At 35.7% G+C, this 26,619-nt stretch overlaps 1 protein-coding gene across 3 annotated transcripts in view; it reads right to left on the bottom strand.

The window, feature by feature from the left end:
* The window catches only part of USH2A (usherin), a 383,112-nt gene that overhangs the window by 166,567 nt on the left and 189,926 nt on the right, over positions 1-26,619 (bottom strand). For all 3 annotated transcript variants that reach the window (XR_014850703.1, XM_085054819.1, XM_085054820.1), the window contains exons 33-36: positions 14,735-14,894; positions 14,077-14,248; positions 9,798-9,945; positions 3,558-3,709 (exon numbers count right to left, since the gene is read on the bottom strand). Coding sequence is in view for 2 of the 3 variants with exons in the window: in XM_085054819.1 (XP_084910945.1) it covers positions 3,558-3,709; positions 9,798-9,945; positions 14,077-14,248; positions 14,735-14,894 (632 nt within the window). In the remaining variant the exon portion in view is untranslated. The remainder of the gene's footprint in view (positions 1-3,557; positions 3,710-9,797; positions 9,946-14,076; positions 14,249-14,734; positions 14,895-26,619) is intronic.

Genomic DNA, 26,619 nt, shown 5'->3' with positions numbered 1-26,619 from the left:
CTATTTTAAATAGAGAACCCTGTAAGGAATAGGAAGTAAATATTGGAAAAGAATGAAGGATTATTTTTTCAAAAACACAACTGCACCTCACGTGGATGTATGATCTTAGCTTGGCATAAGGAAAGGAAGCAGCAATAGAAGACCACATAACTTTCTGTTTCTTCATTTAAAAAGGCAACTGCAAGGAACATGCATTTGAACATTGTAATGAAATATTACAGATATTTGATAGAAAAAAGAATCCTTTGTGGAATGTTGGTTGCTTCCTGAATTAACTTCTTCATTCACCTAATAAAATTAAGTTGCAATAAAAATTAACCTTTAAGAGAAGATAAAATATAAAAGAGCTGGATAATGTACTGAATATGAAAGATTTGTAACATAAGTAAATAAATACTTATTCAATATTCTAGAAATTTCATAGTAAAATTTCATAACTTATAGTAAACACTCAGTGCTATGGACCAAAATAATTTGCTATTATGTTATTTCTGGCAACAAGTTTGTTTCTCATACATTATTTATTTGGTGTTTTCTAAGGTACAAGATGGTTTCACACCTCTGTAAGTGCCTCTCAGCTGCAGGTTCATGGGAGTGCTAATAAATGCTATTTTTAATCTGCCACACCTGCTCTGTCATCTAAATAACCAAACATATTTTCTCTGTCCTTGAAACATGAATGTTGTACTTTTTAGCATGTAAAAATTGGAAACCTTATTGTTTACATGTGCCAGGCTCCATCTTTGATGTGCATCAATACCGCCGCATGTGCTTCTATATTTATACACTCTGTTATATTTTAAAAAAGTGATAAGTTGCAGTAAAGTCAACAGGATAAACATGCTTAAAGATAAACAAATACTTCACAGATTTATTGGATCAGTGCCACATCGATTGTATATTTCAGTCAAAAACATCCTTATGTAAGGACTTGACTGAACTGTGCTTTCTAAACAAAATAATTTCCAGTAAAGTGCTGCTAAATGCAGGTACTCCAATCAGAAACATCAGAAACATGAAGAAATTAATAACAATTATGTTTTACGAATGAAGAGGACTGAAAAAATCTTAAAATAATATGAATTTGTAGCAATCTGTATCACGTCCTTAACAGTTGCAACAGCTGTATTATGACTTTAGCTTTTTCTTTATGACATGCTATATAAACATATGGCACAGAAAACCTGTTTTATATTTCTAAATATTTATTTTTCTAAACATTACTTTACACACAATTCTTTGATATTTTCAGATGTGTTTATTAATAACTTAATAAACAAATATTCCGCTATCGTATAAGTGACACCAAATCATAGGACAGGCATTAGACTATTGGGAAAGCACTAGCACACATATAACTAAAAACCTGAAATTTAAGTTTGATGGCTATGGGTTGAGATGAGAAATATTCAGTATTGAACATTTCCATTTATTTATAAGACATTTACAAGAGATAACACCTTTGAAGATTGGCATAATTTTAGTTCTGAATTTCTCTAAAGAATCTATTAGAGGTTACACTATTTCTTAATAATTCTTTTTTGTTTTTTCTTCTTTAGGGAAACAACACCCAAACAATTTGAACAGACAAAAGCAGCATTTTAGGTCTAATAGGAAGAGATTAAAATGTAGCTTTTCTTAATTTACATGTTAACAATTTGCATCACATTTGAAGATAACTCATAGTCACAGAAAAAAAAAAGTCAAACAAAAACTACTTAAGCCAAACAAAAAAGAGTTTTTGAAATAGAATAACAGCTAATGCTCTCATAACTAATTAAAATCTTTAGAGCCACCTTCAGGAACCTAAGGTGGACAAATTCCATATTTAGGGGAATGTCACTTGATGCTCCTTGATCGATTAGGGCACATTAAGCACAAGATGAGCAACAAAAATAGCTGGAAGCATATCAGTTTACTGCTGGGAGATGTTTTCCATACTATTTAGAGCAGAGGCAAAACATTAGGTTTCTCTTTTTTTTTTTTTTTTTTTTTAGTGTTGGATTTACTCCATAATTGATATGAAAATCTTTTTTAAAAAATCAAATGAAGATCCAGTGCTTTAACTTCCTGGCAGCACTTAGGTGAGCCTAAATCAAGATGTACTTCAATTCCTGTGATTAGAGAAGGATCACTGGCTTTGGAAAACAGTTTGTGCACTGATCATGGGATGCAGATGAGTATCAGGTACAGCAATCCCTTTGAATTGTTCCAAAAATCAAGCTACAAGTCTGTAGTTCAGTGGAGATGTGAAAAAGACTAGCAAAAATATTTTTTAAAACCCTAACTACTGGTGTTCTTTTCTGTCCTTTTGATGCCTATTTGATAGGACAGTAGTACTGAAAACATACATATTTCATCTGTATGCAAAATTTGGTAATGATTTGTCTTAAACTTCACTACCAACACAATGGATTAGGTTATTGTACATCAAGTACCTTAAAACTTTGCTTTTGGGGTGCTTATGTGAAGTTGTAAAAAATGTACAAGAAAAATTGGCAAAAAGCCATTCAAGCTTTTAAGAGTTAATATTCTTCAAAGTAGAGCAAGCTATAAAATGTTTAATGGTTATAAAGCCTAGTTGTCTTCTGCAGATAGACAATGTCACAGGCATTTGAACGAAAGCAATCTTGGAAATAATACTGGAAATGTGGCTAACAAATCATATCACAAAAATGAAACCTGGAAATTCTTTCCAGATACAAAATCAATTGCATGGAAAAAATAGAAAGAAAACCACAAAAACTTCCCAAATCTTTCCTTTTGTTCTCCCTTTTCTTTTTGTCAAATTTCAAAGTCTACAAATAAAGCTGAATTAAACAAAATGTTAAATCCCAGAATAAAGATGCTTCTTTTTCAGTTATGCTTGAAAACAAAACCAAGCATAGTAGATATGATTCCAGTTAATTCATCCCTCACAGTACTATGAAATCATACTACATTTATCAGTTCACTATATGTCTAAAAACCTTTAACAAAATAAAAAAGCCTCAGAAGGTCTGTTTTTTATGTGTCAAATTTAATATTCCTTTATTCCCAAGTCCTGAAAAAATGGGGTGTTCTACAAGACTGTTAAAATCTGTCCAGCATAATATTTTGATCACATACTTGCATTCAAAAGATTTATGAATTACCATATTTTCCTTGCTCCTGTTGCCACTTCTGGCTTCTGCAATTCGCAAATTAACTTTAGTCCTCTCAGTCAGGCAGCTAGAAATTTGCTCATTACTGGAACAGTAACTCTTTCTTTATATACATCCTTATAAATCTGGTTAAAGCACACCTGCACCTTTCAAACATATTAACTCCATTTAATTTCAATAATGTGTCTTTCAGCCTCCGTTTTTGCCTTTCCTCCCTGTACCTATGCTCTACTTTGGAATGGTGCCTAACAATGACCTATTGAATCTTTAGCAGCTCTTAAACAGGATTTTTTTTAAATGTCACATTTTGCCAGATGGGTTAGTACTGCCCAGAGTGAATCATCACCATTTACTGTGATATTCACTGTCATCTGACATTTATTACACTTCCAGAATGTAAATTAATGTACTCACCAGTGGACCCAAAGCACAACCTTTTGCAGTACATGCCTGGACTCTGAAGGAATGCAGACTCCAAGGAGCAAGGCCATGAGCATAACAACTTAGCTGGGATGAATTTTGCAGCAGAACACCATCCATGTACAATCCATAGCTAGTAATAATACCTATAGAACAATGTGAGAAAACTCAGTATCTCAAAACTAGAGAATACAGAAGAAAACTAATATTACAGACATCGTGGCAGTAGAAGTATTATTTCAAACTGTTTACAATTATGCAGATACTGTCTAGCATGACTGAGCATGCAAAACTCAAAAGAAACACACATTTCCTTCTATAACTGTTGAAAAACTCGAAAATGGATTGCATCTCTTAAAACACTTACACTATTCCAAAGAATATCCCTTAAAAAACTTGTTTCTGACTAGCAGCTGACATCACCTTGGAATGAGGTAAATTGAGGCAATTCTGTTTCACAGCCTGCTCTGCATATGGCTTTTCAAACAAGACACAAAAAAACCACCTCACATCTTAACAGCTTCAGACTTAGAGACAAAATCTATAATATAATAGAAATGTGAAAGCACAACTCAGGGCACTACTATAACTCGAATAAATCAGTAACAAGCAATTTTATCACACAAAACACCTGATTGATACTTAATGTTAATTATCTCAGATTTTTGGCATTTTGTCAACAAACCAGATAATTCATTAATTTGGGGTAGGAGTGGGGTCATTGGAAAATTTTACCCACCTGTCTAAATGAAACCACAAAATAGTAATGATTAATGTTTCCCTCTTAATATGCTGTAGAAAAATTCCTGAAGGAAACTACTCCTTGTCTATTCAATCTACAGAAAGAACACATATTTGGAAGCTCAAAACAAACATTAGCAAGATTTTTAGACAGAGGAAAGAGTGGTCTTTCTTGTGTAACTGGCTAATACTAACTAAAAAATTGCAAGTGACTGCATATCTCATTTATAAGGAATTCCAAAACTTTGCTCTTCCAAACGTGCATGGTAGGATAAAAAATCTTGTAGAGTGTTTTGAATTTAATGAACTAAAAACTTAATTTTACAGATTTGCTAAGACTTTGGAAATTGAGCTCACAAAGGAGTACTTTTTCTCAGAGCTTTTCCTGCATCTTTCTTGCTTCTTAATACTCTCCCTTTTTGAAAGTTATTTCAGTGAGAAATCTTAAGGTGAATAACCACAAAATTACAGGATTCATTTGAAGTGATTTTAGTTCAGAAGATGCCCTCTAATCTTTCCATTCTAGGAAACAACTTTTATTCTAAAAATACACCTCAGTTCATTATTCCTTCCCTTAAAATGGGATTTTTTGAAACTACATTGAGGAACATTCGGTTTGAAATTGAAAAAATATTTCCCCCTCTACTAAATGGAGAACTGCTTTGTAAATAAAAGCGTACACACAACTGTTTCAGCTGAGCTCTGAAGAGTTCTACTTCAAAAGATTTATATGTTAAACCAATACAGAGTGGAGTCTGGTGAAGTGATTCATAGGCTCCTCAATTCTTTTCTCTTCTAGAAAAGTGAGAGGCTCAACTCAACACAGACAGCAGGGATGTGTGTGGGAGGAAGTCCTGGAAAATCTCACACTGTCAATCTTACCACATTTGACAGGCTTCCTAAAGCAAAAATCCCTTGTGGTTCTGTGTCTAGCTGCTTGTGAAGCAGTAACATTAATGGTTTATATTTGTCCTACATTAAATAAATATTTTTTTTTATGTATAGATATATACTTACAAATATTTTATTTATCTCAGAGGAAAAATGTGAATGCTGGCATTAAGGATGTGTTTTATAGGGGAAAAACGCCAAATACTGAGATACTTTTAGTACCTAATATACCTGTAGCACTAACCCCTTTAAAGTAGCATAGAACAGAATCATAGAATATGCTGAGTTGGAAGAGACCCACAAGCACCATTCAAGTGCAACCCCTGGCTGTGCACAGGACATCCCCAAGAGTCACACCATGTGCTTGAGAGCATTGTACAAATGCTTCTTGAGCTCTGTCAGTCTGGTGCTGTGACCACTGCCCTGAGTAGCTGTTCCAGTGTTCCAGCCTCCCTCTGAGGGAAGAACCTTTTCCTGATATCCAACCTCAACCTCTCCTGAGACAGCTTTACGCTATTCCCTTGGATCCTGTAACCAGTCACCAGAAAGCATAGATCAGTGCCTGACAAATCATTATTAATTCCTTTGATACTTATGGCAAAAGCATGAATCATAATGAGATCATTTGTTATTAATGTTTTAAAGAGTTCCTAAAGCCACAGCACTGTGCAGCATCTACACTTGAGGAGCAAGCTTGCTGCTCAACATTGAGCTTTTGTTGGTTCTCCCAGTCCTGTCAGAGAACCATCATCTCTAAGGACCTGATCCATTATCTCTTGATTTTACTTCTGCTTTTGCCTTGCAGGACACTGATGGAGAAAACTCCAGTATCAAAAGAAAGAAAGTAAAAAAAATACATTTCACAACAAATGAAAAAAAGTACATTTCAGAAAAATGTGACACCATTTTTCTAAATTAGGCAATAATTATTTTTTAGCAGGGATAAATAACTTTACCTCCCTATTTCACCAGTGTAGGTTTCCAAAGCATACAGAAAAAAGTTCAAAGTTGGCCCAAAGTTAATGAGCTTCTTGAGACTTGCTTGATATTGATGAAGTTTACCATGCATAAAATATTGAAGACCATAGGACATTTCTGTGATTTACAAGGCTTCCTGAGCAACACGTGGTCACCATGAAAAGATGCTGTTTCTTCATAATTATTAAGTCTAGGCAGCTAGATCAAATTTGGATTTCACTGAAGACAAAATATTGTCTATATACAATTATGTTTCACTTTGGAAAGAAATCCAAGAACGCAAATTAAACTGAAGAAAGCTATACAGTCTTTCTTTTTCTTCCTCCTTTCCCCTCTCTGGGTGAGGCCATATAATATGTCAATGATATTCAAGATACTAAAGAGGTTTTGGATCCAAAGTACTACAAGCACTTTACTCTTCAGGTGAAATCTAGAGGTCAAATCTTAATCAAACATACTTTTACCTACATCAATTTCACTGACTACCAACACCAGTCATCTCTCATAAGCACAAGGATTTGCAGGAACAAGTACTGGCTTAGTTCACTGAATAATTTTATAAATCAGTTTTTACTATACCTAATACTTCCCATAAAAATTCCACATGGCCTTGGAAGATACAGTCCAGATCAAGACTTGGTTTTATCTATAATGTATACACAAAGTGAAGTTTTTGAGAATTTACCATCTAAAGAAAATTTTCAGTGGTGAAAAAAGGCCATATTTTTGTGAAAGTTTTTTAAAAGACCATATCTCGAGCTATATGGCAAGATTATAATGGATGTGTTCTGAAGGGGAGATCATTTTTGTTAAGATCACTAGAATAATGAGAGGTCAAAACAGAATATCTGATGACACATGATTTCACAAGCCTCTCTATACATTGCCCTCATCTAAATAGTAGATAAGCAATACTGACTATCTACCTACACATGTGACAGGCATGTGTAGAGTGGCAGAATCTGGGCCACGTCCAATCAACCATTTTATTGTTGGTTGAAAATAAGACAAAATAAAATGTGCATATTTCAAATATATTCAACACGCCATCTTTCAAAAGTCTGTTTTCTACTTGGTATATAAATGATATTTCTGAAGCAACTTTCATCAAAAAATTAGGTGCATAATGTCCCATTTTTCGATGAAATAATTTCTTCTCCACAAAAAACCCCATAAATTTGCCTTAAATGCAACAAAAATTGCAGCCCCAAAGTTTGATATCCACATCTGGATAAGATGAGCCTAGATGTCCCCATACCCCAAAGCCAGATTCCCCTCATTGTGCCATCTTTCTGAAGAAGCCACGTAGCTTTTAACCCTGTTTGCCACCTTTGGCCCAAAGGGTAGCATATTAATTCTCCTTAACTTTTTTCTAATTCATGGCAAGCAGCTGGACCCCATGAATATCACAAGAGCACAGCAAAGTCCATGCTGTCCAAGCTGTTAAGCCTCCTCAGCCCATGGAAAGAAACAGCAGCATCTCTCATGCAGGAGCAGGCAAAAGCAGGCAGAAGAGAAAGGAATGGCCCCAGAGATCTAATGAGATGACAATCTATGATATGCAAATCTTTGCAAATCTGAGGTTTCCACCTGAAACAAAGCCAAGTTCAGTATTTTTGAAAAGTGCTACTTAGGCCTAGCAGCCTGAAATGCACCAAGTTTGAATCAATTCAGGTAAAAGCAGGAAACAGTTTCTCTGCTTTTGAAAAAAAAATGAAAAAAGAAAAACGAAAAACCAAGAATGCATCAGTAGAATGCTGAACTAGGAAGATTTTAGGGAAAGTACCCTCTGCTGGTCTTTCTCAAGTTTTAGTCTTCTCGACTGTGATATTTTTCAGCCTCTTACACAGTTTTAAAACACTGACACAGAAAGAGATAATAAATGACCTGGCCACAAGGCAGCCCAAAAGATGTGTTGGGAATGAGCAAAACAAAGTCACTGAACAATGAAAACCTTCCTGATTAAGCACTTACTCAGTCAAAAGTTTTAGAGCTTATTCGCAATTGGGGGTTTTTTAAATTCTTTTTTAAGGGGAAAAGGATGGAAATAGGAAATTGGAGAATGAGAAAACATGTTATTAGATAAATCATATAATCATTTAGGTTGGAAAAGACCTTGAAGATCATTGAGCCCAACTGTTAACCCAGCACTGCCAAATTCACTACTAAACCATGTCCCAAAGTGCCACAGCTATGCATCTTGTAAATACCTTCAGGCATGGTGACTCAACTGCCCTGGGCAGCCTGTCCCAGTGCTTTGGAACCCTTTCTGGGAAGAAATTTTTTCTTATACACAATCTAAACCTCCCTGGCACAACTTAAGGCCATTTCCTCTTCCTTTTAAAGGAAGCTTGTGGAAATTGATTTATTAAATTATAGGTCTTTCTCCTGTGTTGTTGATATGCATGTAAAAATATATATGGATATTTATTTTTATATTTATTTGATTAGTTATATCACTCTATAAACTGTTTCAATTTTTTCTGCAATACAAGGATAACATGATCAGATCCTGAGACAAACTATATAAAAAGCCTATTTCAGTGAAAAGTATTTTGACTTTAACATTGAGCCACATACATAACCTTCTTCCCCATTTTCTCTCTTCTCATCCCTTGCCCTTCCCCTTTCTCCTGCCTCCTTGCCTTTGCCACATATGCTGATTTTAGAAACAGGGTTAGAGAGTTTCTAATGGGCTAGGAGGCAAAATCTTCCACAATGAATTCCCTACAAAGAACCATAAATTATCAAATACATTATTGAACAGATGACATATTCTTATTTCTTTCTAAATTTAATGTAAGACCTTACAGAATGCAATCACCACTTCTGGGGGAATAATTTAAAATGTCTTTAGTGAAGTTGAACAAGTAGGATGTGCTTTATCACAACTGAAAGTAGGAAAAAATTTGCAGGACAAAAAGAAATTCATGTGAAGCCACGGGGAGAAACAATTATATATCTTGAAATATGACAATATCATGAGCCAAGGAAGAAAAACATTTCTGATACTTCAAATTCAGTGATTCCAACATAGTGCCTTCTGCAGTGATTTAAACTCTTATATGCATGATAATAAAATCAGAGTGAATTCCAAGGTGAATGATACTGTGCAATCCCATTAGAAAAGTAAAATTTGTCTAAAAGTTTTACACATGGATATTTCATAATGGAAAACATTTCTAAACAAAAGAAAAGTATATTGTTTAACTTTCACTGCCACTGAAATGTACAGCTTCCTGATAAGTATGCAGAACACAAATCTAACTATTATTACACATCAATTAATGTAAAAGAAATTAATGTTTTATCGGAGGGTGAAATTAACATCCTAGACTGATATTCTCCAAGAATGCCTATTCCTCAGCTCAGATGTCCTGGAAAACATTAAACAATGAGATGCAGTACACAAGAACTATCAAAAGGGAGCACTTTTGAGCCACTGAAATCACACGAAGGGCTGAAAACCACAATCTCCCAGCTGCAGACAATGATACTATCTCAGGTATTTTATGTGCTAAAATGATCATTAAAAATTAAGCACCACATATAAGCTGCCATTTAGAATATTAATTTACCTTTACTAATCATCTTTTTAACTTGAGGCTAAAAGAGTTCACTTACCATTCGGATACTCAGGCTTAGTCCAGGAGATGTTAAAGGAGTCAGATGTGTGTGACTGGGCTTTTGGAGCAGGAACACCTTCTGGTGTACTCTCGTCTGTCACAGCCGCGCTGGCTTCGCTTGTTGAACATCCACCTCCAGTGCAAGCCTTCAAAGATTAATCAGAACAAATAAGCATGTTTCAATGTACCACCAATAATTTTAGCAATTGTATTTTTGCCTAAGTTTCATTATTCTTCCATATCTAAACTTAGTAAGCCTGTGATTTTCAGGCAAGATACTCTTCTTAGCATAGAGCTGTTTACCTTTTTTCTTAAATAACAAGAGGATGTAAAATAACTCATGATACTTAGTTTTCAGGCATACTATAGCTAAAACATTGTTCTGCACTTCACACCACCACCCAGAGCACATGGAGTTAAAATAGTGAAAAGCCACTCTGTTCTGAACCAGTGTGTATTAGCTGCTATTATTACATGTTCATGGAAAACCAGCTGCCAGAGAACAAAATATTAGCCACACAATTTTTGTATTTTGCTTGGGATATAAAATAATACAATGTGCAGGGGAAAGTGCATATCACCCCACGTAACAGACTTTCAAACATGCAAACAGCTATAGTCTGTGTAATGCTCTGCCAATTATTTGCACTTACACTGATGATGAGAGGAGATTCTACACCAGTTAAAAAAATATACAATAATATTTATATACATAGTACGGATTTAATGATTTTTGTATTAGTTAATTGTTTATTTTTAGTTTTTAGTTTAATAATAAAATAAATCAAAACCTGAATTCAACCAATATTCACATTTACATACACTTATTCACCTGTGATACGTACACTTGCATTTATTCACAATCACATACACTTAAATAAACCTTATGGGATCACCTGTGTTTTTCTGAGTTGCCCATGTGCAAAAGTGGACAAAGTGGATCATCAGCACATAAATAACCTTGCTCTCCAGATCTCCAGGCATAAAAAGTTTCTCTCCATCTATTACATTTTGTTTGAAAGGATTAGCTTCAATCTCCCATTTCCCATTGTTTTTTCAAATCAGAGAGCAGTCAACATATTTCCTATCCTCTCCAAAAGTGCATACTGACCCCAAGAGTAAAAATACATATTGTTTGTAAATGAGAGATTCTTTTATACATAAAGATTGTTTAGATATCCCTGGAATTACACTCCCCATACAACAAAGGAATGACTCCCTGTTCAGTCTGAACTACCAAATAAAGATGAAAGAATGCAACCTAATTTTTGGAAACATCAAAAAATAGCATTGACTCTAAACATGATGATGTTTATTAAAAAAAAAAAAAATCAACAAATAGTGTCAGTTTAGATGGATGCTCAGGCAACTAGTATTTCGGTAAGTAAACTATTTAAGAAAATTATCCTTCCAGTAGAAGCAAAGTAATATTTGAATGATTTCACTTCTACTGTCTTCATGAAGAAGCCAAAAAGACCAGTTCTGGAAGGCCTCTTTCTCATTCATTCCTTAGTGACTTGCTAATTAATTCCCACCAGGCCAACTTCAGCAGTGGAGGGCTTTTTCATTTAAGGACTTGGTAACAGCAGCCTTCCCATTCATTTATTTCTTGAATTTCATGCAGCTCAATTTTGCATCACTGAAATTTGCTGGAACATGAAGTTCCTGGTTCCTCTAGTGAAAATCAGTAAAAGACTGTCATCTGCATTTTAGGAAGTGGGATTTTAGATCAGTGTATCCCAAATGGACTGGACAACTAGCAATCCCACCCAGTGATGCCCAAAGCCATGAAAACCCACACCCAGACTGAGTCCCACTGTGTCACCCTCAGAAACAGATTTCAGGTGAAATTTGGAAAAATACCAAAGGAACTGGGCAGCCAAAGGACAGCTACAAACCACATCAGATTACAGCACATAACAATGTTCCACCTAGGACCTGAGCCAGCTCACCCACACAGCAGCATCCTGAGGAGGTATTGACTTAACAATTCAATCACAAAAGCACTTCAGTCATACAAATAAGAGTGACACCTTGCCTACCAAAGGCAGCCTTTCAGCTTTCCATTACTTTCAGACTGGCCTGGCTCACACTCCCCAGCTTAGAGCATGAACAGAGCAAAACCAAGTTCCTTTGCACTAATCCATGACCTTACATCTTCTTGGCTGACTTTTGGAAAGAAGCATTGGATTTGCTTACAAAACCTGTTGTACTCATTTCTGAATAAAATTGCTACATATCAAATGACAGTAATCAATTCTGAAAATTTTTAACAGCATGAAAAGATAAACATTTCCTTAACTCCATCCATTGTGGTTAACCTGTCATGCAAAAGTTAAAGCCAGCAGCCTGTGGGGTGTTGAAAGTTCTGCTGCTGAGGCTCCTGATTCCCCTGTTCAAGCTGCAATTTTTGATAACTCGATTTCCCACATAAATCAAAAACAGTTTTTGAATGGATACAAAACAAAATTAAAAGTACCTACAGAACAATAAAAAGAAAAAAGTTCTAGCTGTGAGAAATATTTAATTCTAATAAAAAAAAAAAGAATAATTTAGTTAAGAATCCACTGTTGGCAGTTGTTTGGGGTTCTTTTATTTTAAGTTTTATTGAAATTCAGTTAAATTATATATGAAACACTAAATATTTCATTTTTTTCCAGGTGTGTATGCTTGACTTGAATTTTTTGTGGATTTGGTTTTTGTTGTGGTTTTTTATGTTCGCTTTTTTCCTTTCATAAAGTATACATGTAACATTTGATCATGTTTAATCTTCATAACTTGTAAATCTGTAATATGACATTATTCTCAAACCAGTCTAACAAGTTCTATGTACAATGGATCTAAAAGTTTTAAGAAAGCTATCACACCTCAGAGATATTGGGCTTTTGATGCACTTTCAGACTTGTCATTTTCAAAGCTGCAAGGGCATTTAGATCTTCTAACCCACCTATCACAGATCACTGCATTTTATCCACATAAATCTGGTTATCTTTGTCACTAGAAGAAATTATCTTTTCCTACTTTCTGATAAAATGCAAATAATAAAGGGGGATAAAAAATTACAAAGAAAGGAGAAGTAAAATATAAAGAGCAAAGCTTCCTAAAAATTTATTCAGTCACATCTAAGAAATCTGTGCACAAAAAGCAGCATCCACACAACACTTCCTCCCATATCCCAAGGCAGAGCCACCAAAAGAAGCAGTCCCAGTTGCTCTCCAGATTGTAGCTGTTAATTCTTCCCTGACCCTCTCTGCCTGTGCCCCCATGCACAGAAGCTGGGCAGGAGCAGACAAGAGCTGTGGCACAGTGAAGGACAGCACCAATTCTTGTAACAGTAAAAGCATAAAATGCTTGTTAAAGTAGTGCCTTAGTTTTGGACATGGTGCTATTATATATGCTATGCAATTTACTATGCTGAAATATCTAGGCACAAATGAATTAATTTCAACATGAATCTAAGCTTTAATTAGACTGAATATCGTTGTTTTTTTCAGGTTCAAGTCAGATCCTTATCATTACCTGAAGGTAGTTTATTTTTTGTGGTATAATATTTAGAACATTCAAGAGCATGTTAAAAAAAAAAATGAATGCATACCCAGTCTACATAAATGTAAATTTATTCATAATCAAGAGCAGAATATTTTTCTATGGCATTTATCAAAGCAAATATCCTTATATAGGTATTGTTATAAAATGAACAATGTGCTTAAAACAAGGGACAATCCCCTGCTTTTATTCACATATTTTCAGGTTTGTTAGTGAGCTGAAGCTGTTCTATTTCATCAAAAACCAAAACCAATGATAAAGAAATACAGTGAAAACACTAATGTCTTTTAAAATGTTTTGAATAAACCAACTGCTACTTTACACTTGACTCTTCCTCTCTGCTATTTCCTTCTAAATACAGATTTTAGGATGAAAGAAAAAATTGCAATGGTACAAAATACAAAAGGTTAACACTTTTAAATACATGCAATGCTTTCCTGTAAGTTGGGTCCAAGGAGACATTTTTAAAGCATTTTATCTATTTCTGTTCAATTCTTTATTAGTTATCCAACTTATCCTTGAAGAAAACCTGTATTTAAATTATAAACGCATTTTTCTGAGTGTTTTGAAACAAAGAAAACCGACTTTTATTCAGGGTGGCTCATCCACCTTGGCATCAGAAAGAAGAGGTTAAACAAAGTGGACACAGGAACCATTAAATATTAAGATGCTAACAAAATCAGAATCATTTTCACCATTTTACACCTCTACTACACATCTTTAAAACTTACAGCTAGTTTTATGAGGTATTCAGTACCCGGGAAAAGCTGTGGAATAGTAAAATCCAGAAAAAGTTCTGTGCTGTTATAGATTACATTCCACTTTGTAAAATTCTGCTCATTGGTGGCCATATAAATTATATAGCGATCTAGGATTCCATTTACTTCTACTGGTTCTTTCCATCTGCAAATAAAAGCAAAATATGATTAAGACTCAACCAAATAAAGATTCAGACCACACTGAAAAATGTAAGGCTTTTTTCAGGGGATTTCGTGGGGTTTATTTCCAGAATTTGAAAACACGTTTGTGCAATCATAAAAATAAATCTAAGCCATACCTCTAATGCAGTATTTGTACTCAATAGATAAATGATTACACACAAAGCAGGGGCTACAAAAGGGGCATATCACCAGAACATTTCGTGCACTGAAGTTTGCAGAGGCTATGCCCATATGTAGGTTATACTGATTGCGTAAAGACAAAATGGAAATTAAGTTGGCAAGTGATAATCAGAAGGTTCACAGAACCACTAAACTAATCACTTCTATGCATTTAATCATAATAAATTTAATTTTATGTCACAAACCCTTCCCCTGATTGAACTCACTGGAATTCTTGAATAAACTGATGCACTATTGTGTTGTCAGGAAAGAAGAAATCCTCACTTACTGCACATATATTGTTCTAGAATCCAAAACTGTCAGGAGTGGGGCATCTACATGAGATGGTGGCAGCTGTGCTGTAAACAAGGTGACCTGGGAACTGTTTGAACAGCCAGCCAGCGTGCACGCAGTGAGCAGGAACTGGTGTGGCGTGAAAACTGCCAAATCTAGGGCAAAAAAGAACAGGAATTTACTTGGTATATTCATTTTGCCTTGTTTTACTTTGTTTTTCAGACAGTAGAGAGTTCAGGAAATTGAGAGGAAGGGGGACCTGTATCTCTTAAATGTGTCAGGTTTGCCCCAGAGGAATGAATAGGTACTGGTTCTTTAATAGTAGATTAAATAGCAAATTTTGACTCTTAATAGACCTGTGGGGTGGTTGAGCTTTGGTTGAGATAACCTCACTGTACTGTATCTACACCAAACCATATACTACCCAACCAAAAAAAAAAAAAAGTTTCTTCGACGCTACAAACTACATCAATTTGGAACAATGGCAAATGAACACCTTTGAGATTATTAAATCAAATAAAATTAATGGAAAAACAAGTACAGGTTCATTAACACAGCTGGATTTTTTTTTTTTAAATGTGCTGTACAAAACATGAATGTCAAGCATCAATACATACAGCAATTCATTCCATGCAGATTTCACTACAAGCATGAACACAAAGGAAGCTCATTGTTGCCACCACTCCTACTGGTCTGTTCTCTCTTTGCATGTTTGTGTTCAGCTGCACAAACACCAAGCAGTTGTAAAATATATTTCGGTAAAGACAACTCGTCTAATGCTACAGCAAAACAATTGTTCAATGGTTATTTATTACAAAGCTACCTTGAGTTTTAATTACTGAAGAAAATGGTTAATAAAATGTAGCCTTTTTGCTCTATAAATATTCTAAAATATCATTTATTCTTCCCTATACGAATAGAGGAATATTTGACAGAAAAACTGTAGCATGAAAGTTATGCAGACATAATTTTCGAATGTTTTGTTTTTTCTTCCTTCCTTAAAATACAAATCATAGACTTTAACAAGAAAATATTTTAAGAAGGAATTCACAGTTGAGGTTTTGGTAACAGCATAAGGTATACAAGTAAAATGCTGATTCTATAAACACACATTTTCAGTATGCCAAAAAAGTTCTGTGTTTTTGTAAGACAAAATATATATTTTTTAGCGAAATATTTATGAGCACAAATTAAAAAATTGCAATTGGATGACAAAGATATCACCAAAACAGAGATCCTGTAGACCCAACTTCTCTCTCTTTAGTTTTCCCCTCATATAATGACTCCAGTCCCTGCAGGAATGGAATTTCTTCTGATTTGCTCCACTCTGTGTGAGGAGAGAATGAACTTGTGCATTTTTATTGAAAATACCGTGTCACTCAATGGTATTGTTCTGTGGAGCACATGGCAAAGTGTGAGTTTAAAAAAAAATGCTGCAGCTAAAAAAAAAAAAAAAATCAAGTCAATGCCTGTAACAGTGACATGTTTAATCAACATAATGGGACTGATTCTACCAGGGTTAAGCAGTGCTTAAGTCAGTGAGAGGGGGAAAGCACACTCCAGAGCAGGTGCTCAGGCTGGCTCAGCAGGCAGGGAAACCACATACTGCTCTGGCTGTATTGCCTTCATTAATGTACACCTCCCTGGGTCCTGCATTCCCTGCAGCTGCCATAGGAGAAGCCAGAAAAATGCAGATGGAGCTGAAAGCCTGTGACACAAGTGTTAGATATTCCATGTTGTGGGTGGGCAAACAAGTGACCAGAAGGATTTTGCTTTCAGCAAAGCTAAAATGAACAGATGAAAACAATTCATGGATTCTGTATAATTCATAACCTCGTGATACTGAATGTGTAGTCTTCTCTCAAAGTTGAAACTACATGGTAGGGCTTCTCTTAGAAGAGTGAACACAACACAAGGGAAAATAGAAAAAGTTGATTTCTTCTTTTCCATTTGTTTATGGTGGATCACTCTTTTCCTTGTCAATGAGGAGTATTTTTCTCTCCTTTAAGGAAAATTCCACATCTGGAACTACAATTTTTTATAAAGGTAGTTTGTACTGAAACCCTGATTTGATGTCCACTGTATCTGATGAGACTACCTGCAGGCATATGTTTCTGGAAATACCTTGTTTAATTTGAAGAGGGAAAAGCTTTGTCAAGGATTAAGAGAATGGAAGATGGAAAAATGTTTTATTTAACCACCTGAAAAAACCCCAACTATAAGTTGTCTTGTGTGTCTCAGCACGAAGAATGGAAAAAGGAGAAAGACAAGACAGGGAAACATCTAAAGTTTTAAAAAAACAGGAATACCAAGGAATGGAAATGCAGCACATATGAGCAGAGATATCCTTTGGGATCAGCTGATAAACATAGTGAAAGGGAAGGATATGAGAGTCTGAAAAACAGTTGAAATATAAAATATGTTAAAAAAGCTACATATGACCATAATCAAAGAAGATCTTATTCCTCACCTTAGTTTACTAGCACCAAGTATTTTGACAACTAAATAGAAAGTTTCAATGTTATCTCAAAGATTTAGGTGGGATAAAGGCTAAAAAGAAAAATTACTTTTGTTTAAGCTGGAGAAGAAGAAAACAAAGAAATTCGAGTCTTAGCAATGTCATTCAAGGCAGGAGCTTTGCCATCATTAAAATCTCTCCATAGACTTCAAGGTTTGGATGAGCCAGCAAATATAGGGTAGGCAACATTTCTAAAAGGCTAGAAGCAGAAACTGACAAACTGAACAAGAAAAATCATATTACATCATAACCAATACAATTATTCATCACAATCTAATTTGGCAGATATTTTCCTATTTAAAGTTCAAAGTGTTTCATAACGGATCACTGGATTCAAACAGCCACAGATACAAATTTGAAAGAGAGAGGAGGTTCATAAAACTACAAAGCCACTGTTTGTCAAGGTCCTCTAGCAACAATGCCTTGCTTTCCATTTGCTTGATTGCATGATTTGCATAAGATCAAATGTAGGCAATTGTGGACATGAAAAACAGATCGCTCTCAAACACATTAGAAACAGATCCACAAGCATTCTGTGGAAATGTGATACAAGAAAAGGCACCCCTGTGCATGGAAAACTCAGTGGTTAATATCAAACAAACTACAATTTACAATACAGGGTGTGAATTATATGTCATTTTACAATTGATTTCATGTTGTTGCTGGAAGAATTTCATTGATCTCAAATTAAAAGATAGACCCAATAAGGACACGAGTATTATTATTTTTAATCCTATAGCAAAAACCTGAATTTTTTCTTACAAATTTGCTTCATCAGGTTATATTCTGATCTGTTCCACAATTTCAGTTCCCTGAGTTAAAGATCAAATGTCTCTTATTTCAATATTACAATAACTACTGAAACCACTTATTTCTTACCAATATCAAGCTATACCTAGAAATCATAGAAGTTCACTGAGGAAAAAAAACCCCTAAGTCCAGGATTTGGTCTTGTTCTCATTTCTAGACTCAGAAGAGCAAAAAAGCACCAAAGGACAAAGAAAAAGATAATTTCTTGAGGGTACAGGATTCCCTCAAGTCATCCGATTAAAGTAGGATGTAGACAGAAAAATAATTCTGCATTTTTTCACGCCAAAAACAGAACAAAGGAAGAAAACTAAAATAAAATCCCATATATCTGTTTTAAAACCGTTACTTACTTTCCCCAAAGTAAAAGGTGGAGCAGAGGGAAAGGAAGGATCAACATGCCTTTTCATCTCTGACCTCAGAGGCAATACAAACAAACTAAATTATTTTCTAACTCACGCATCAGCAGGAGAATTGTGAACTGTATCATTAAAATTGCTTATTTGCATATCACTACATTTATTATATATGTGGTATGTGTGGAACTTCCCACACTAACCAACTGTAGTGGTTGGTATCCCTCCAGTTTCTAATAACCACCAGCATAAGTCCTGAGAGACAATCAATGCCTGAGACAGAAAGAATAAAGAATGACCCTGTTTGCATGGTCAATAAGAACACTCACTTTGCTTTGATCAAATTTAATGGGTAGTCATGGAAAGATAACACGCAACACTACAGTGGCACTTTTAGCATGGAATTTGAGAGATATTACTAAAATAGAGAATAAAAACATAATTAGTACTACCAAAAAAACAGAAAAAAACCTCCTAAAATTAGAGATTTAACAAAACATGAGCTTTACCATTTAGTTGTCAGAATACATCACAGTTCAAAAATACCACTGTAGTAATAGCTACAATATTTTAATTTATCTGTAGCACTCATATTTTGTATTCAGATTTACTGCAAGAGAGCCACATACCCTTCTTCCCTCCCCTCTTCCACCCTATTTGCACTCTCCCTGGTTTCAGGCAGCTACTACAAGGACCAGAAATGGCAGCATCCTGTTTGGGTGAGCACCCACATGACTTGTAGAAGGAACCCCACACGGTTTCTCTCAGGAAAATAACTGAGACAATAGTTATCCCATTGCTATATTCAAAGGAAAGTGATACAGCAGCATTGAGGTGAGGGATTGTTAGCCATACAAAAACAAAAACCTGCTGAGAGAGTATGAAAATGAAAAACTTCCAAAGAATTCCAATCACCACGTAGTTTATGTAGGCACACTGCATGAACACTTCAGCTCATTGCTCACATCCTTACTGTGCTCTCCCATATTCTTTCTCACAATTTGTTATATTAACTCACAGTAACTTAATATTTAATTAGAAGATAAACTCCTTGGGACCATAAATCTGCACCACCCAATACAGCCATGTACCCTTCTGATTTCTATGCAGCACCAAAAAAACACAAACATCTAATTCATACACCAAGAATCCCATTATCAGGCTTGCTCCATCAGACACCAATAGCAGTTCTCTGCCTTCTACCATTTCCTAGAAGCAAGCAACAACTCATATGTAACACGTAGTACAGTATATCCCGCTTTCTTTATTTATAAAGCGCCAATTGCTTAATTACATTGACTCTCAAAGAGCCATCACAAATGTACAACTTTCTCTAGAAGGGTATTACACTAATGCTGCATCATTTCACAGATGTACCAACCCCATACCACACTCATCTCTTCCTTGAAAATATTTCAGAAAAATAAGGTCTCATCAGTTACACCTCTTAGGTATTTCAGGCAACTCAATCAAGACGAAGAAAGTGCTCATGTACCTAAATGCATAAATTAGCAATGGACGGCCTTTCACATGTGCAACAGCAACTGGCCCATTAATTGAAGAAGACAGCTATCTTCCAAGATAATAGCAAACTCTAACAGACCTTAAATAAAAATTAGGAATGCTTATGTGATTCTGAAATGTTGCAGAGTGACAATTTTAAGAATTTTGCGAAGCCATTAAAAACAAGCACCAGAAATGAGAAACAAATAAACCCAGGGTCACAAATAACTATTTTCAGGAAGCACCATAACCTGTTGTTCTTCTCTAAGAACAACAGCAAAGACTGACATAATGGCACATGCACAAAATAACTTGGCTTCCAGCTGGCCAACAAATGCTGACGTGTTTTAGAAACTATTAGTTCAGCAGTAAATATCTCTGGTTTTCCACATTACTCATAAAGGAAAAAATTCTTTATTATGGGGATGCTGAGACACTGGAACAGGTTACCCAGAGAAGTTGTGGATACCCCAACTTTGAAGTTCTCGAGGCCAGGCTTGGATAGAGCTCTAAGCAACCTGGTCTAGTGAAAGGTGCCCCTGCCCACAGCAGGTCCCTTCCAACCCAGACCATTCTATGAAATCTTCACTCCTTTTGAGAGTTATGCACTTCAGAAAAATTCTTGGAACTTCCAGGTCCCAAGTTAGGAAATACAGAGCACAGCACAAAACCATTTAACATATGGGAGCATCAAAACATAACAGTTTTGTATTGGATGGTGTAAAAGAGTTATGTTTGGGTAGAAGAACCCTCTGGAACAGATGTGAAACAAAAGGATCTTTCATAATTTCAGTTTGCAATTATTTCAAACAATTAGTAAAGATTTTACATGCCTATAAACAGTTCCACTTTTGGACAAGGGACAGCTCCAAATTCCATTAAGGCTTTTAAAGATAATTATGTTTTAACATCAAAGATTATTAAGTTTGTTTCCTTTCACATTTAGTAACAATGTCTCTTGGTTATGCTCTTACACCCTTAAAAGTTGCATAGAAAAGCTTTCTCCCATTTATTGCCCAAAAGCCTTGTACTTTCAGCTAAAACTCATCCCTCAAAAGTTAGGTTTCATCCTGACCAATTCACAAGGCCACATAAACATCAATTCCTGATTAAAACTATTTTAGTTTTAACCTCATTTAGATAGGTACACATTTTTATTTAAGCATGCCTAATACTCTTATCTCATTGTAAAAGCTGGAAAGCAAGTATTCCAGTCTTCTGTTTTAAAGCCACATCCATAAGATAGCTAGTATGCAACATTTTCCAGGCTGTTCTTACTCTCCAGTTAGGACACATGAGCTTGAAATTCTAGAGGTGCTCAGCTGAAGAAAAATCAAATCTTTTGGAGTGCCTCACACTGCATGGTTGAGAAAAAGATGAAGGGACACATTAGAGAAGAACATTTAAATTTCTCTTCAGACTTTACCACCAACTAATCCACCTGATTCTTCGTGTAACTCTAAAGACATATCATGTCACTGTCCACAGAAGACTCATGGTGCTCCTTGGAACCCTCCTTCCCATAACATTCCTGCCGTGTTTTCCCCTGACCCATCAGCATTAGTCACCATCAGAAAAATATGGACACATTTTGGGAGGTTTTTCAAAAGCTTCTCTTGCTATCAAAACAACAGAGAGCCAGTCAGTCAGTGCAAACATTCAGCATCAAATGAACCTAATGAACTTCAAAGTTACTTCTTTGCTGACTAGAATTAAAACCATTCACTGTCTCCCTAGTTTACTTCAATTATAAAAGCTAGACAAATAAAGGGAGTTTGAAGGTCAGAGGGAGAGAAAGCAGAAAGAAGACAAAGCACATTAATTTTTACCAGGCACATGAAGAGAAGTAATTGTGGTCAATAACACTATTTTAGTTTTATGTCCCTCTTTGGCATTTCTTTACACATCATATGGAATGAAGATTTTAAGATTTAAATAAAAATTTCCATTCATGAATGCTTCCAATCCAGTCACTGTATTTTTTATATCAGCTTAAATAGAGGGGAGTTGTTAGTATACATCATAAGAGCCATAATGTCTCAGTCAATGTTGAGCCCAAAAACTGAAAAAGGAAAGAAGAGTGGTTTGAACATTTTACCTCTGTATTACTTCAGCTCTATATTCACAACTGGAAAATATATTTGCACTAAGCAAATACATTGCGAATTTGAATCTCAGACACCTGCTTCTGTACAAATGGAACTACTCTGGATTCACATTAGAATGGCCAAGAACCCTTTGGCTCACCAGCAGAAGTACATCCTGTATTCCCAAGTAATTCCAATCTTGCTGTAGTGGGAGAAACAAAATTCAAATCTACCTAATATTTGGCGCTGAGGTAATTGTGTCAAGAGAAGTGCCAGGCTGCCACTTTTACAACCCACTGAAGAATACATTCAAACACACCTCTGTGGCAAGTAACATGTGGTTATATATGAATTTATGGTAAGCAACAGCAACTATTACTATCCAGTTTCTATAAATCAATAGTTCAGTCTCATCTGGAATAGTGTATATTACACAGTGCAGAAATAAAGTCTGTCTGGAAAACAGCAGTGAGAGAGCACAGACTTACAAACACTTTCGTAGGAAGAGAGGCTACAAAAACAACCTCAGAAAAGGAAACAAAGACACACCATACAGGGATGTAATATGTAAGTGCTACAGAGAAAAGCAATTAGGATGCTCTGTTCCCATGAATTCCCTTTCAATAATAGAGGGGGAGGGGAGAGGAACGGAGGGGAAAAGGACCTTCAATAAATTCAGAAAGTGGAATTTTCAGAAAAACTCACCCCACCTAAAATCATGGAACATCTACTACTGCTGACAAGAAGATTCAGATTTATCATTGTAAATCAAACTCAGGGGGAGAACTATTAAGTATCAATATAATGGTTTAAAAATTATTTACGTAAGCATCACTATAATTGGCAAATCTGAACAACAGTCCTGCAAGATTTCTATACATCTGTCTTTGTATCTGAGACAACAGAGAACTCTTTAACACTGTAATTAATTAAAGCTTTTCTGCCAAGCAATGTAAAGGAGGGATAGAATCAAATAAATTAATTTCCAAAATAAATATTTTGACAAAAATGAGACAATTTTACCTGCAGATTTTTCTTATTAGAATTTACTATGCATGCTAAATTACAAAATACCACTTTAATGCCAACACAATTGCTTCAATCAACAAAATAAAATTCATCAAAGAAGCAGAAGCTTGAGAGAGCACACTCAACATTAGAAACTGAAACCTAAACAGCAAAACTACAACAAGGGCTATTTGAACTGTCATCAACTACAGGTTGATTAATGACTTACAGGTTGTGAGTTTTATTTAGCAATATCTGCATTTTATATCCACAGTAAGTAACTTTTTCCACCATTTTGTACAGTCCCAGGCATGTAAGATGATTAGAGAACAACTCTCACCATCCAGGCAAGGCATCATGTGATTTAAGAGTTTCTGTTGAAGAGATACTATCACCTTCCTAGGACCAAAGAGCTCTGTATTCCTGAATTATAGTAAGAGGAAAAAGGAGTTTGCCAAGACATTACTGTAGTGCTGGAACAAGGATAGTGGGAGGACTGAGCTTCTGAGCACTGCTCCTAAACAAGACAATTTATAGCAAGTTAAATCTGTTGCAAGACTACAAAAGCTGAGCTAGTTTTCCACTGACCACAAAATAAGCAGTGTAGTAAAATATACTGTATTTCTACCTGCTCTTCTCTCTCCTAGAACAAGCAGCCCAAGCTGTGAAGTCATCAATATGGTCAACATGCAGTTGGGGAAAATTACTTGGATTCTGTCTTACTTTTTGTTTTGTCTTGTTTCATTTTATCTTTATTTTCAAAACACACACACATGAAAACAAAGGCAAAAAAATGAAAAGCCTTAAGTTTTTTTCAACTTGACATGTTGCACTACCCAGTTATGTCATGTAGTGTCAGTAATGTCATCAGATAACATAACTGCCACAATCTGATGTGATGCATTAAACTAGGATTACCAGAATAAATCATGTTTGTGGGTGCACAGATCACAGGTGGTACAGTCAGCTGCTCTGTATTATGGCATATCTACAGGATGTGCAGATTAGGATATAATGTCCAGAGGCTTGTTCTCATTTGTGAAGTGCTTTGCAACCATAAGTCAATAGTAAGGAGCCACCAAACAGTTATAATGGCATAAACCATCATCAGGGAAAAATACAAATCGATCAGTGCCAGCGATATAAAAGGAAAAGCATGCATCTGTCCCCAGTCTCATAAATTCAGTGGTTGTTGCAGGCTTTTCCTCTGTCCCACATGTACTTTATTAATAACAGTAAACCATCATAAATAATAATAATGCAGAGTAGTTTATTTCAAGATGAATGCTCTTCTTATTATCTGTTGATCCTACACCTTATTTCTTACATTGTGTCTGTGTTCCTCCTGTAAATGGGAGGGGAGAGCTAGCTAAATTTATTGTTTGAAGTTTATGCCCTTTAATTGGCAACAGTGTTAAGCCCAGAAAGTTGTCTATGTAGGCTCCTTGAAATATCTGCATACCTTAACTAGCATGTTAAGCCTCTACAAAGGAGGCACAGAATTTACATTCTACTGCGTGCTATAAATAAGTAATAAGAACAGATTAGAATTATGCATTTACGCCTACTAGTGAGAGTGAGATGCATAATTCACAAGTGGCAAATCCTTAAGAGGCTTTCGTATTTCACCCCACTCCTCTCCCTGCTCCAGTCTTGTCTGTGTAGAACAGAGTACATTGCTCAGTCCCACTGTTTCATAATTTCATTCCAAGATAGGTGGTTTAGGTTTTATAATCACTGCTTGTTTTTTGCAGGAGAGCAACTGACACTATGTCAGTAGTCATTGCTGGGTATATGCCTGCATTATGTTACATTAATGGTATCATCTTTATGAATTTTCTTGTGAAACTCAGGGACACAACTGAGAATGCAGGACTTGCAACTGAAACTTCCCTATGTTTCCCCAGCACAGGAAGGACATATGTCTGTTGGAGCAGGTCCAAAGCAGGGCCACCAAGTTGATGAGAGGGATGGAGCACCCCTCCTATGAGGAAAGGCTGAGAGAATTGAGACTGTTCAGCTTAAAAAGAGAAGGCTTTGGAGTGAGCTAATTGCAGCCTTCCTGTACCTGAAGGGAGCCTGCAAGAAAGACAAAGAGCAGGCAGTGACAATGGAGAATGGATCCAAACTGAAGGAGGTTAGATTAGATTTTTAGGAGGAAGTTGTTTGCTGTGAGGTTGGTGAGGCACTGGAACAGGTTGCCCAGAGAAGCTGTGGATACCCCATCCCTGGGAGTGTTAAAGGCCAGACTGGATGGAGATCTGAGCAAACTGGCCAAGTAGAAGGTGTCCCTGCCGAGGGGATTGGAACCAGATGATCTTTAAGGTCCCTTTCCACTCAGGCCATTCTATGATTCACAATCAATGTGAAATACTGCTCCTCTAGCTGGACCTCCTGGAGGAATAGACTAATCTCTATGTCCATTCACATCCTCAGCTTCTCTGCTGAAGCCTGTAAATACCTGTTGGGACCACAATTTTTATGATAGCACAGATTTTGCCAAAACTGTGGCTTTTCCCCACAGCAATTCTACCTCCAAAAACTCTGTTACCTGGTGATAAGGTGTAGAAACAGGGATCTTTTTCAGTCTAGCTGGTTTACTATTTTTTGGTTCTGTGGCTGGGACACTATAATGCTGACTTATTCACCTCCCAAAGAAGAATCACTAGGGAAAGGCTCTTTGGTGAAGACGTTACTTTGTCATTTCTCTCACGTGTTTTGAACTTAGTCTATTTATCTACGTGGGTTTTCCTTTGTCCTGCATGCAAACATTTTAAGTTATTTTCTAGCTCTTATTACCATTTGTTTATTTTGTCTCAATCTCTGCCACACAACTTCTTTCCATATCTAAGCCAAGGCTTGTACCTCTTTTTTATGGTATAATTTCTTATTTATTAATCTTTTTATCTATTCAGTGTATCTCACTTGATTTTTAGTTTTACTTGACAAGCTTTCTCTGCTTCTTTTCTCTGCCTGTAAACATAGGAGAAAGACTTAAATTGTGCATGTATTTTAATTCCCAGTACACTTTAACAGCTTAAAACTTGTTATGTGACATTGCAACGATGATACTAAATCCCAAGAGTCATACCGCAAAACATTCAAAACACATTACTAGAAATGTTTAATCTAACTTATCCTTGAGCTGATGAAAAGGCTAGCATGCCAGATCATGAGAATATTTAAAAATTCTTGTCAATTGGATTCAATTTTTGTTCCTCAATCAGATAAAAATTACTAAAACTATTAAAATTAAGTGATCATAAATAGCTCCAAGTTGAAGTTAATATGAAATTCAGCTTTCAAAAGGAAGCTATTGACATACTGCATATACATGGATTACTTTCCATTATTGACAATTTCCTTAATTCTCAGCATTTCTCCTAGAATAGACTGAAAGTAACACTAGCTCCTGGATGGGTGAGCAATGAGGGCTCAAAATCTCCTAATAATCTGGATTCTCTGGTCACCTCTGAACAACCTTAGGCAGCCATAAACATACCCAGACATGCAAAAAGAAAAAATCAAGATATGCAGAGTGTAAATGTGACTTAAATGTACGTCTGTAATCAAGGAACCTCGTATGTCCAAAGCAGCCAAC

The sequence above is a fragment of the Lichenostomus cassidix genome, chromosome 3 (assembly GCF_008360975.1).
Source record: "Lichenostomus cassidix isolate B80296 chromosome 3, HeHo_3.0, whole genome shotgun sequence".
NCBI lineage: Eukaryota > Metazoa > Chordata > Aves > Passeriformes > Meliphagidae > Lichenostomus > Lichenostomus cassidix.
Note: the sequence above shows the minus strand (reverse complement) of the source record. Positions and strands in the feature narration are given on the sequence as shown.